Here is a 13,714-nt window from a genome sequence, read left to right on the forward strand (position 1 = left end):
TAGGATACATTTAAAACAAATGCACGTATATTAATGACCCAAAACAGTTACTCTGGTCACAGAAACCACCCTTACACCATACTGCAGTGTCACCAGGCTCTAACACGCTGGGATAATCCTGTTCTAATCCTTCTGACCCAAATGGTATTACACTCACGGCCTTCCTGTGCTTCTCAGAGTTTTTCTTGAATGTTCCTACCAGGCTCAGAAGGGTGCTAGACAGCACACTGCAACAAAGCTCTCAGAGGCTGAAAATAACAGCTTGGATTATACAAATAATCCACACAGATGAGGCTGTTCAGATACAAGCAGTTTTCCTGCTTGTGCCATCCTGCACCCTGAATTTATCCATGTCTTTTCCAGGCTGGGACTGGGCACCTTTGGGAAAACTCAGTGGAAATTCACAGGGCTGAGGCATACTGGAGGACTGACGGCCAGACACTACAGAGAAATGCATTCTTTCAAATGTAAATGGACAAAACATGGTCATAAGTGTCAGGGAAATGTAAAAAAAAAAAAAAAAAAAAAAAAGAATATGAAAATTTGGGCCTCCTTACCCGTCATACAGTCTTTGTTCTGTGTCAAGGGGTTCTATTTGCTTCCTTCACTGGCACAAACAAAATTATTCCCATTAGCCCCAAGGAGAGGTGACAGCTAGCTACGCAAGCGAGAGATGGATTCTGTTCTGCATCACACAAAATCAACAAAATAGTCAAATGTGTTCTAGCTCAATAACTGTCTTCATTTTTTTTTAATTTGCACTAACAGCAACAACGACGTGATAAAAGAAGTCAAATGAATGTGGCACGATTACCATGTCAGGTGCTTGGGAAAAGTCCCTGGCATGAAGCTGGGGAATTTATTTGCTGAATTTTATTGAAAATATAAAAGAAACTCACATGTTATTTTTGTACAATTACCTTTCAGCAACCCGCTGTCCTAGCTTCTGAAAGACCCTATCTATTTATGTCAGGGAGATTTAAACTGAAGTAAAACATCTTCCTTCAGCAGAGATGCTGATTACTCGAGACAAGACTAGAGGAACAAAGCGATTACGTAACCTTCCTCGTGTATTTTTGATTCAGCATACGCAGTTCACAAGAATAGTTCCAACCTAATACACTTCATAAATTTTGAATCAGGTTAACTGTGACTTGACAAAACAGCAGAGCTATTTTAATTTAAAAAAATAACTTGAGTATCATCATCTGAAAAACTTTCTCCTCTATTTTGCAAGAACACGGAGGCTGCAAACACACAGACTCGTTTCAAAAAATTATGTTGCAACTCTCCCATACTTCTGATACTTGTTAAAGGATACTGCTGTTAAATTTTTTTGGAGGGTAATCATTTGTCCATTTATGATTTTGAACAAAAAAAGTCTTTCAATCTTTGTTAAAAAGAACAACAAAGAAGTAATTGGATAAAATATAAATAGAAGCGCTAGTATTGAAACAAAATACTTAATTACAGTAAAAATATTTAAACTAAAACTAAAATAATTTTAAAGTTAAAAATTAAAAGTGCCCATCAATTACGATTTTTTAAACGGGAACACTTTTTCCCTGTATAAAATAATACAAATCTAAATCTACCCATGGAAAATGTATGTATCTTTGACATCACAGACTGGTTTGGGTTGGAAGGGACCTTAAAGATCACCCAGTTCCAACCCCCCTGCCATGGGCAGGGACACCTTCCACTAGCCCAGGTTGCTCAAAGCCCCATCCAACCTGGCCTTGAACACTGCCAGGGAGGGGACAAGGATGTATATCAGAGGAAGTTATCAACGATAACTAATGTAATATATTTATTGTGCTGTTTTGCTAATGCTATACTACTTTAGGGGAGGGGGGAAGCATTCCTCTGCTATTTCCCAGGGATATAAATATAAAACAAAGCTGTCATGACTCGAAGCGGCTGGAGTGATAGATAATGGTTTCACCTTGCCTCTGAAGCCAGCAGAAGGTCTGACACCAATTGCAGGTGAAGGATCAGAGCTTTATCACTGGAGCTACAGCCACCCCCACGCTACATCTAAGCAATGAAATAAGCCAATCAATAACGTGCACGTTCACTGCAGCTATCATGCAACCTTCCTTCCTTGTTCAGCAATAGAAAGTAATACCAAAGAAAGTGATAATTGGGTATCTCACCTCGCTATCTTGTCACTGCAGGACATGGTAAGTAGCCTTTCTCCTTGCAATACGCCATCCCACGTCTGGATAGTGGTAGTAGAGCGCACGGGGATGGTCCCTTCCCCAGATTCTATTTTTGTCCGTAGCTGTCCTCTCGCTTTGCGGTTTGGATGCCTGTCCCCTTGATCTAAATGACAAAAACCACTTACAATCAGCTGAGAAACATTCTCTGTGTGTTTTACAGATAGCATTACAAGGAGAAGAGTTGAATAAAGGTATTTGCCCACGTAACTGCTGTCTTGCATAACAATTCCTATTGCTCCTTGCAAGTTAGCTACAGCATCGGCCATCTCTCGCAAACACAGTCTTCTAAAACACACTTGCAATTAAACCAAGCTTTCCCTGAAGGAGCAGTAGGCAGCAGGTAGCTCTCCAGTTCTGTTCTGCGCGCTACAGCGTTAGGATGAAGTTAACGGACAGCTCAAGAAAGGGGCAGGCAGACACCCACCGTTAAAAGCTGGGAACAGCGAAGCGGTTTGGTTAGTTCTGTACAAACATTTGCTGACTCACTGGCTTTATCTCAGCTAGCATTCAGCCTCTTCAAGACCACATGGTGGATCAGTCTATACTTAACTTCTACCACACAGGAAGAACAGCTCAGAGTTTTTTTTTTTTTTGAAGAGATCTTTGTCTAACACACATCTACACTAAAAGGAAAGAAGACACCTAAATTTTATCTGTGCCACTTGTACATGCTCAGAGAATACTTTAAACTCCCTTGCTTGAGTAGGGCTGCTGTCATACCCTCTTGTGCTGCTTCATGGGGTGAGAAGATCCTAGCGTCGCCACAGGGAGACGTGCTGATATAGAGATGAAACTGCACGTTCTCCTTCAGCTTAAACCCGCCTCGCTCCGACTTGATAAAAATGGATTTTTGTTGATCTTCTTTATTGCTGAAACAGAGAATAAAGCTAGAGTCAAAACTGACATTAACACATAAATAACCATAAGCTGGGCAGTCTTAATAGGCATTAAAAATAAACACAGAATGTCTGGAAATTTTATAGCATAAATCTAACAGCTACTACAATGAACAAAATTAAAAGACCATCAAGACAAGAAATAGAGAGTCCTTGACATCCCCAGATGTCAAGAGCTGTCAGGCACTTACCAGCAAATGAAACATCACCACCCTTTAGCCCCCTTGAGATTATTTTGATTTACATGTTTACAGTTTGCAAAATGATTCCCAATTATTTTTTTCTGTCCTCCCCTCTCATGACTGACACCTAACTGAACACATGTTTTGTTAAAGTCAAACTTTAGGGCAAAGGGCCTGGGTTCTAAATTAAACATCCTAATGCAACAGGACAAGTGTTTCACATTGAAATAATAATTCACATTGAAATGTTTTAGACAAACACCTTTTCAGCTCCGTGTGATCAGCTCATCTTCCTTTTCCCTCCAGCTTACCTTAGATAAAGCTCAAGCTGTGTATACAGAAATTTAAGCAGGCACCTGCGAGATATAATTTCCGCATGGCAATCATTTAATGCAAGACCACGATCACTCATGTATTCACCATTGATGCATTTTGTCCCTGTAGAAACACTTATTACCAGGGCATCTTTCACATCTGTACCTGCAAAACAAAATTTCAGGAAGAAGATGCAATTAAAATCACAAATAATCTAGCAAGTGATCTTCTTGCAGAACCCAAATAAGGCTCCTTTTTTTTTGTTTGCTTATTTAAAAAAAAAAAAAAAAAAGTCTTTTCTTCTGATACTTTCTTTAAAGCAAAAGCTTCACTCAGCCATACCCTCCCTGTACCAGTACAGCCTGTGGTTCTAGTGAATTCTTCATGTTGGAGTTCAGACAAGTTAGAAATTGAGAACCTGCAGGGAAAAATTGCTGCTTCAGGAAGAGTTATTAAAGCCCGAGCTCCAAAGACGGTGCTTTTTTCCTGAGCTCCAGGCAGCCAGCTAGCTTCTAGCATGTACCTTCTGGCCACCTAATGCAGATATTTACAGCAACTTTAGAAATCTGAAAGGCACTGATTTATTAAAGCAGCAACATGTTACGGAAGAGCATTAAGCCAACAACAGGAAAGGTAAGACTAGGGAATGAAGAAATTTAAATGCTTAAGCCACTGTAAAGCTTATCAGCAATATGATGCTTCTAGAAGTGTAGTTCTTGGCATTAAGTCATTCTGTACGACAGAATTAAAAAAAATATTTTGGGTGTTTTCTAGACAGAACTCTATCACACACACACACAAAAAATTCTGCATGAATTCAGAAAGACAGGTCAAAATGTTACATCTCTCCAGCAAAACTCTCAGCAAAAAAAGCCCCAACAAGACACACTAATTTCTCTGAAGCTCTCGAGGCCTCACCAGCAGAGGCAGATAGTGGCCAAGCCCTTCCAAACACCTTCTGCTGCCTTCCTCCCATAGAATAGTTACCGTGGTATGGAAGAGCAGAACCACCACTTTCAGCACACCCCAAGAGTTGAGGACACTCCCATAACCATCTGGCTGCACAATGGCAGTGCGGATACAAAGGGTCCAACTAGTAATTAGCAACGGAACGGAGTAATTTAAAAGGTAATTGAGACATGGACTGTATGAGCTCTCACTCCTGATGAAATACATAGCCTTAAAAAAAATGAACCCTAGTCCAGCGGCGCCCTCCTGCCCACAGGGCTGGAGAAGACCAGGGAGGAGAAGCAGGGAGCCACTTCACTCTCCATCACAAGGCTGTGCAATGAGCTCATCTAAGTCAAGGGGTTCCCCAGACACGTATCCATGCAAAGATGGTTTCTAATTCTGTACAAAACTATTTCTTCTGTTAATCAAAACATATTCACATGTTAATTAAGTCTTAATTCCTTGGTCACATGGCTCTTCTGGGAATTGTGGACACAGGACTGTAATTATGATAAAAACTTGTTAAATATCACAAAGCATATTAAATAAAACTAGAGCATGTTTCTCACAGTGCTTTGCATTTGGGGCTTCTTGTGGTTTGAACTCGGCCAGTAGCCAATCACCACGTGGCCAGTCGTTTACTTCCCCCCCCCCCCCCCCGGTGAAAGAGGGGAGGGGCAAAAAAAGAAATTCGTAGGTTGAACAAAAAAAAAAAAAATTTAGTAATAGTAGCAAAACAACAGTAACAATACTAAGTCCAAACGGGTAATATACAATGCAGTTGCTCACCAGCCCGCCCCCAGCAGCGATCCCGACCGCACCAGAAATCCCGCTGTGCCCACTGGGAAACGGAAACGGGAGAGCATGTGTCCCCTTATATCCTGAGCCTGACGTGCCATGATATGGAATGCTCCAACAACCCATCCGGGCCTGGCCCTCTAGCTGTGCTCCCTCTCAGCCCACGGAAAGTTAACTCCATCCTGGTTGAAACCAGAACAGTCTCCATCCCTTATTCCATACCACTGACGTCATGCTCAGGTTCCAAATACATCCTAAGGAATCGCCACCCCTTTCCCAAGTCTCACAGATTTCATTCCCTTAGTCTATCGGCGATCCTTCCAAAATGTCTACTGAGTTCATTTAGTCCATAACTTCAGGTTCCAGCCGTCATGACAGACTTTAAGGCTGGAAGAATGAGGCGGAGTTGGCTCAGTCGGTGGAGCAGGAGGCTTTGGATGTGGCACAGGGATGTTGCAAGGCACCAATTACAATAACAGGGTTATTTGACAGTCCTGTTCATTGGCTATTCTCACCTAAAATCAAATCTCCCTGAGGCACACATCAGACCTCTCCATCCTTCTGCATTACCCACCAAGTGCACCCAGGTCCTTGGGCAAAAGTAATCCCATGCATGGGTTTACCTTTACCCGATGCAGGAGTAACCCAGACGGCCTTCCCCAGCATATTTTTAATGTGCACTACAGGGGATTTATCCCCATCCACGGTACGTAGAAGGTTTGATTGAGCAGGGCCAGCTTGCTTGGCAGATCCTCTGGTGTTGACTAACCAGGTGGCTTTTGCTAAATGCACGTCCCAGTGTTTGAAAGTTCCACCCCCCATTGCTCTCAGTGTAGTTTTCAGCGATCCGTTGTATCGCTCAGTTTTCCCAGAGGCTGGTGCATGGTAGGGAATGTGATATATCCACTCAGTGCCATGTTCTTGGGCCCAGGTGTCTATGAGGTTGTTTCGGAAATTGCCCCATTATCTGACTCAATCCTTTCTGGCGTGCCATGCCGCCATAAGACTTTCTTCTCAAGGCCTGAAATGGTGTTCCGGGCAGTGGCATGGGGCACAGCATGAGTTTCCAACCAACCAGTGGCTGCTTCTACCATTGTAAGCACATAGTGTTTGCCTTGACGAGTTTGTGGGAGCGTGATATAATCAATCTGCCAGGCCTCCTCATATTTATACTTTGACCATCGTCCTCCATACCAAACGGGCTTTAACAGTTTGGCTTGCTTGATCGCAGCACATGTCTCACATTCATGGATTACCTGTGCAATACCATCCATGGTTAAGTCCACCACTCGGTCACGAGCCCATCTCTATGTTGCATCTCTTCCCTGATGGCCTGAGGAGTCATGGGCCCAGCGAGCCAGAAATTGTTCACCCTTGTGTTGCCAGTCCAGATCTGCTTGAGCCACCTTAATCTTAGCAGCCTGATCCACCTGTTGGTTGTTCTGACGTTCTTCAGTGGCCTGGCTCTTGGGCACATGAGCGTCTACACGACATACTTTCACAATAGATTCTCTACCCCAGCAGCAATATCTCGCCATCATTCAGCAGCCCAGATGGGTTTGCCTCTGCGCTGCCAGTTGCTCCGTTTCCACTGCTGTAACCACCCCACAGCGCATTCGCCACCACCCATGAGTCAGTGCAGAGGTAGAGCACCAGCCACTTTTCTCACTCAGTGATATTCAAGGCCAACTGGATGGCTTTCACCTCTGAGAACGGACTCGATTCACCTTCTCCTTCAGCAGCTTCAGTAACCCACCATGTGGGGCTCCACACAGCTGCCTTCCACCTCCGATGTTTCCCCACAATGCGACAGGACCCGTCGGTACACAGGGCACATCACTTCTCATTATCCGGTAGCTCAGTCTATGGTGGGGCCTCCTCAGCACGTGCTACCTCTTCCTCTGGTGCCATTCCAAAATCTCTGCCTTCTGGCCAATTTGTGATCACTTCCAGTATTCCTGGACAGCTGGGGCTCCCTATTCGAGCCCCTTGTGTGATTAATGCGACCCATTTACTCCACGTGGCATCAGTTGCATGGGGTGTAGAGGGGACACTCCCTTTGAACACCCAGCCCAGCACTGGCAGTTGGGGAGCCAGGAGGAGCTGTGCTTCAGTCCCGATCACCTCTGAAGCAGCTCAGACCCCTTCATATGCTGCCAGTATCTCCTTTTTGGTTGGAGTAGGGGGAGCCTCAGGTCCTCTGTATCCCCGACTCCAAAACCCCAGGGGCTGACCCTGAGTCTCCCCTGTTGCTCTCTGCCAGAGAATCCAGGTAGGGCCATTCTTCCCGGCTGCAGTGTAGAGCACATTTTTAACATCTTGCCCTGTCCAAACTGGCCCAAGTGCTACTGCATGAACTGTTTTCTGTTTAATTTGCTCAAAAGCCTGTCGCTGCTCCAGGCCCCATACAAAATCATTCTTTTTCTGGGTCACTTGATAGAGAGGGCTGACAATCTGACTGTAATTTGGAATGTGCAGTCTCCAGAAACCCACAACACCCAAGAAAGCTTGTGTTTCCTTTCTGTTAGTTGGTGGGGACATGGCTGTTATTTTAGGAATCACCTCCATTGGAATCTGATGACATCCATCTTGCCATTTTACTCCTACAAACTGGATCTCTTGTGCAGGTCCCTTGACTTTATTATGCTTTATGGCAAAACCGGCTCTCAGAAGGATTTGGATTATTTTCTCCCCTTTCTCAAAAACTTCTTCTGTTGTATTACCCCATACAATGATGTCATCAATGTACTGTAAACGTTCTGGGGCTTCCCCCTGTTCCAGTGCAGTCTGGATCAGTCCATGGCAAATGGTGGGGCTGTGTTTCCACCCCTGGGGCAGTCGATTCCAGGTGTATTGGACACCCCTCCAGGTAAAAGCAAACTGTGGCCTGCACTCTACTGCCAAAGAGATGGAGAAAAACACGTTGGCAATATCAGTCGTGGTGTACCACTTGGCCACCTTCAACTCTAGTTCATACTGAAGTTCTAGCATGTCTGGCACGGCAGCACTCAGCGGTGGCGTGACTTCATTCAGGCCACGATAGTCCACTGTCAATCTCCACTCTCCATTAGACTTTCCCACTGGCCATATGGGGCTGTTAAAAGGGGAGTGTGTCCTGCTGCTGACTCCTTGGCTCTCTAGCTGACGAATCAGTTTATGGATAGGGATCACAGAGTCGCAGTTGGTGCGGTATTGCCGTCGGTGCACGGTTGTAGTGGCAGTTGGCACCCGTTGTTCTTCAACACTCAGCAATCCCACAGCAGAAGGATCCTCTGAGAGACCAGGCAAGACAGACAGCTGTTTAATTCCTTCTGTTTGCAAGGCAGCTATACCAAAAGCCCACCAACACCCTTTTGGGTCCTTAAAATACCCTCTCCTGAGATAATCTATGCCAAGAATACATGGAGCGTCTGGGCCAGTCACAATGGGGTGTTTTTCCCACTCTTTTCCACTTAGGCTGACCTCAGCCTCCAATACAGTCAGCTGTTGAGTCCCCCCCATCACTCCTGAAATACAAACGGGTTCTTCCCCTTTAAAATTTGACAGCATTGCACACCAGTGTCCACTAGAGCCTTATACTGCTGGGGGTCAGACGTGCCAGGCCATCGAATCCACATGGGCCAGTAAACTCGGTTGTCCCCGTCCTCCACCTGGCTGGAGGCAGGGCCCCTCTAATGTTGGTCATGATACCCGCTAACGACAAATGGGTCAGTGTGGTGCGCACGGGTTTCAGCCTCATCTTGATCACTCACTTCTTGTGAATACAAGTCAGAAGTTCTTCTCATAGGATCATGAGCAAAGTCAACCTTTCTGCTCTGTTTGGGATTACTGGAAACTGGAGCAGCATTTCTTCTAAAAGAACCCCATTTTGTGGCTGTTCTTCCTTCCAGCTCACGCACCAGCTCTTCTATGAGGCAGGTAGGTTTTCCATTCCATTTCTTCACGTCTTCTCCATGGCCACACAGGCGATGCCACAGCTTCCCCCGTGGTGCGTAGCGGTTCTCTCGAGTAGAGAAACAACTGCATCGTGTCATAGATCAGCATGACATAGTACAGCAAAACCAAAATCTTAACCCAACTCTCACGGACAGTGAGCAACAGCATGGGGAATACATAGAGCAAATGAGGTGATAGAATCTTAAGGAGCCAAGCAACAGACATTATGACCCTATCTGTGGTTATCTCAAACCTCAGGCCCCACGTTGGGTGCCAAAATAGACTGTCACGGTTTGAACTCAGCTGGTAGCCAATCACCACGTGACAAGCTGTTTACTTCCCCCCCACACACCTCCCCGGTGAAACAGGGGAGGGACAAAAAAAGAAATTTGTAGGTTGAATAAAAAAAAATTTAGTAATAGTAGCAAAACAACAGTAACAATACTAAGTCCAAACGGGTAATATACAATGCAGTTGCTCACCAGCCCGCCCCCAGCAGCGATCCCGACCGCACCAGAAATCCCACTGCGCCAACTGGAAAACAGAAACGGAAATGAGAGAGCACGTGTCCGCTTATATACGGAGCGTGACTCCAATGACCCTCCAGCTGTGCTCCCTCTCAGCCCAAGGAACGTTAATGCTATTGTGGCTGGCACTAGGACGGGGCTAAAATGGTGTTGGTACCACATGAATGTTTTGGCTGTTGCCGAGCAGCGCTTGAGGAGTGTCAAGGCTTTCTCTCCAAACCTCCCAAAGGCCAGTGTGCTGGGGGTGGGCAAGAGACTGGGAGCAGACACAGCTGGGACAGCCGAGTGACAGTGACCAAGGGATATCCCACACCATAAGCGCTGTGCTCAGCAGTAAGAGCTCAGGAAAAGGAAGAGAGGACATTCAAGTTTGTAGCGTTTTTCTACCCACAAATCTTCTTGTCCTCCTTCCATTTTCTCCCCATGCCCCAGGAGAGGGCAGCAAGCAAGAGGCTGGGTGGGTGTTTGACTGCTGGCCAAGGTCAGCCCACCACAGATGTCTTGTGACAGCGTTTGGGCCACGCTGTCCCTCTGTCACATTCCCCTGTCCCTAGAGCATGCAGGTACCTACCTTAACCAGCACCCTCAGACCTCTCTGCTCTGTGGAGGAGGCTCCTACAAACATCCCTGGAGGAGGAAAGGTCTGGCACTGCCCAAATCACCAAGGGAAGGCTGTACATTTATCACCAATATCCATCCAACTCCTACAACTAGCTGAGGACATTTTGTGACAGGCCCAGTATGAATGTCCCAGCAAGGGCTCAGATGGATTGAAGACCAAGATAAATCTTAGCGTGAGGAAGATTCAGTAGCAGCTTGGTCACAGATCAGCTTAGGGCAGAACTTCACTGTTCTGGGTGATCTGACAGAGCATGGATCTCTTGTCAGCAATCAGAGAACCACGACATTACTGCTGCTTGTACATGCACACAAGTGTCAGCTGCCAAAACATAAGCTGCTTTCTTCACATATTTTTACTAAAATGACTGAGACACAAAGCACTAAGAATAAAATATAGCAAGAATAACTCTAACAAAGTGCAAAACCTAAAAAGCTTGGAAAGCAAGCATAATTTCTTACATAATATGCCAAAACCCAAGAATGCCATCTGTGTGACCAATGTGGTGAGATTTTTTTTAGATTTACTTTCAAAAAGTTGCACCATTAATTTTACAAGGTACGTGTATTTTGTAGACCATGAGTTATCCTGGATGTCTCAATCAGGCAGAAGACAGGAATTCTGTGGAAACAGAAGTATTTGCAGGTCTAATTTTCCTGTAATTATCTTTAGCCAAGATTTAATTGCTATATTTAGTGCACCTTGATGATTAAACAGCAAAAATATATTTCAATACTGGTTGACTGAAAAAAGATAGTTTCCTAGAAGGCAAACAGAGCTCTCATATTTAAGCAGTTAAAACAGACCCTTTTTTTCTTTCTTTACCTGTTGTCATGACAATTCCAGCAAGGACTTTTCTACGTGCATGTGGAGATGTGAAATTTTCTGTCAAATCACTGAATTTATCTACAACCAAGCGTGCAACAGCGTCAGCTAAAACCTGTAGGATCATACAGAAATGCACATTAGAAAATTAAACAAATAATTTAGAAATTACAGCAGCATTGTGTTATAAAGATTTGCCCTTTTAAATGATTTGACACGATAAATTAAATGAGTTTTTATTGTTCACTTTAAAAACAGACATTGAGGCATCAGCAGTATGTCAAGGAGGTGGCTGGGTCCAATTTTCAGGCGTACTGAGCACTCATGGCTCTTATAAGTCAGAGCTCTGTGCTCCACGTCTATTAAAACAGGGTCAGGCAGCCGTAAGCCAAGCATCGAAGTACCTAGTGCTCATGATTGTTATGAACGTTTGAGGCTTAGGAGAACAACTGGATAGACAGATAAGTCTATACTTTCATGCTCAAACCTCAAAACAAATCATCTCTGTATCTTCAACACTAGACCTGACAAGAAGATTGAAGTGCAAAAACCAGGCTCACCAAGCCAACGTGTAAACCTTTTATAACAGTCGAATTCATTATCTAGCTATTACATAAATAAGCAGAAATCTGTTTTCAGCACTGGTTAAACACTTTCTATTTCTTATTTTTACAAGACATATACAAATTTAGGCAGAGAAAATGTCAATGCATAACTCAAAAGAAGCTATCTCAAAATTAGGAAGGATTCATCTCTTTCACCTTCAGGAAAACTTGAACAATAACAGTCACAGCCTTGCTGTATCTTGCCAGCAGGGTTAGCAAGCAACGTCGTTCAGGTTGTAAGGGGGCCTAACTTAGCATCATGGGATGGTTGGGTTGGAATGGACCTTAAAGATCATCTAGTCCAACCCCCTGCCATGGGCAGGGACACCTTCCACTAGCCCAGGTTGCCCAAAGCCCCGTCCAACCTGGCCTTGAACCCTTCCAGGGAGGGGGCAGCCACAGCTTCTCTGGGCAACCTGTGCCAGGGTCTCACCACCCTCACAGGGAAGAATTTCTTCTTTATCTAAATCTAAATCCACCCTCTTCCAGTTTAAAACTGTTACCCACCCATCTTCCAGCAGCACCGGGACCAGCAGCTGGAGAGGAAGAGTGGATAGCCAGGGAGTGAGCTCAGGTCCCTGTCTTGGAGCACCAGGCATAAAGAGTTTGATCTGGTTGTCTGTATGTTGGCACCCAGCAGTATCTGAGATGTTCTGGGGTAACCACCTAGCCCACAGGTTGACACACCAGAAGGACACAGGTCCTGTGTCACACCTGCCAGCGTCACGCAGATGTCTTAGATACCTAAGAGCATCCAAAGTGGTACTAAACACACATGTAAGCAACTACATCCAGCACAAAATGATGCTTGTGGTTGAGGGTCTTCTGCTTACAAACTGTCTTTGGGCTCTCAGCAGTGGAAGTTCACCACCCTCACCCCTCCAGAGGGCCCATGGAAAATCAACAGGGCTGATGGACAGCCGTATACAGAGCTTGGGGACACTCACTTGAAATGGCTCAAACTCTTGAACACAATCAGTTCTAAAAACAGACTGCCAACATCAAAACAAAAGAAAGAAAAGAAAAAGGGGGTTTGAAAACTGCCAGCCTGATTCACCATCATTTTCTTAACAATGTTCATGAGAACCGACAGGCTAGAAATAACGTGTGGAGGAGCTCTCAGTGTTCCATTACCTTCCTTCTGGAAAAGCTTTAGTAGCCAAGGAAGCAACAATTAAAGCTCCTGTGTCATGATTTCAGAGCTTGAAAGCTTTTTCCAGAATCTGACTGGAAACAGCGACCAGCAGTCAGTGGTGACTGAGGTCACATCTGCCCCAAGCGTTGGCCCATGTTTTGCAATTGCACAACTTGCAGAGGCAGAAGACTCTCGACATTGCAAATGCAAATTTTCTGGATGCATTTGAGTGGACTGCAACTCAGAAACTCTTATCAACAGATTGAGAAATTTTGTCAGGAATGCAATTTTGCTCAGAGGCTACAAACATGTCTGCTCAGGCACTGATTTTCAAACAAAGTCTTTTTGCTGCTGGACCCAAAATTGTGTTACAATCTGTGCTCTGGCAGCACCATGAGCATGCAGCACAAAGTCTACATTTAATTGTGCTAGTACTTACCTAATGCAGAAAGCTGAACTTTAAGGTAAATATGCAAAAGAAAAATAATGAGTGACAGTTTTATTATTACCCTGGTTTTAGAAATGGAAAATTAATACACAAAAGGCTTAAATGATTAACCTCCCTGCAGCCACGTGGACAGATCACTGCAGGGACAAGAAACAGAGTCCCTATTCCAATGTTTTATCCATAGCCCCATTGAATAATTATGGATACTGCTTCCCAGTTGCAAGTTTTATGCTCTCATTTCTGTAATATATGTAT

The 13,714-nt window shown here is 44.6% G+C and overlaps 1 protein-coding gene across 4 annotated transcripts in view; it reads right to left on the bottom strand.

Moving 5' to 3' along the window:
• The window catches only part of ADARB1 (adenosine deaminase RNA specific B1), a 90,574-nt gene that overhangs the window by 23,647 nt on the left and 53,213 nt on the right, over nucleotides 1-13,714 (bottom strand). For all 4 annotated transcript variants that reach the window (XM_074829928.1, XM_074829929.1, XM_074829931.1 and 1 more), the window contains 4 exons: nucleotides 11,272-11,386; nucleotides 3,612-3,780; nucleotides 2,943-3,091; nucleotides 2,157-2,325 (listed from right to left, as the gene is read on the bottom strand). In XM_074829928.1, the coding sequence (XP_074686029.1) occupies nucleotides 2,157-2,325; nucleotides 2,943-3,091; nucleotides 3,612-3,780; nucleotides 11,272-11,386 (602 nt within the window). The remainder of the gene's footprint in view (nucleotides 1-2,156; nucleotides 2,326-2,942; nucleotides 3,092-3,611; nucleotides 3,781-11,271; nucleotides 11,387-13,714) is intronic.

This window comes from Strix aluco, chromosome 6 (genome assembly GCF_031877795.1).
Source record: "Strix aluco isolate bStrAlu1 chromosome 6, bStrAlu1.hap1, whole genome shotgun sequence".
In the NCBI taxonomy this organism is placed as follows: domain Eukaryota; kingdom Metazoa; phylum Chordata; class Aves; order Strigiformes; family Strigidae; genus Strix; species Strix aluco.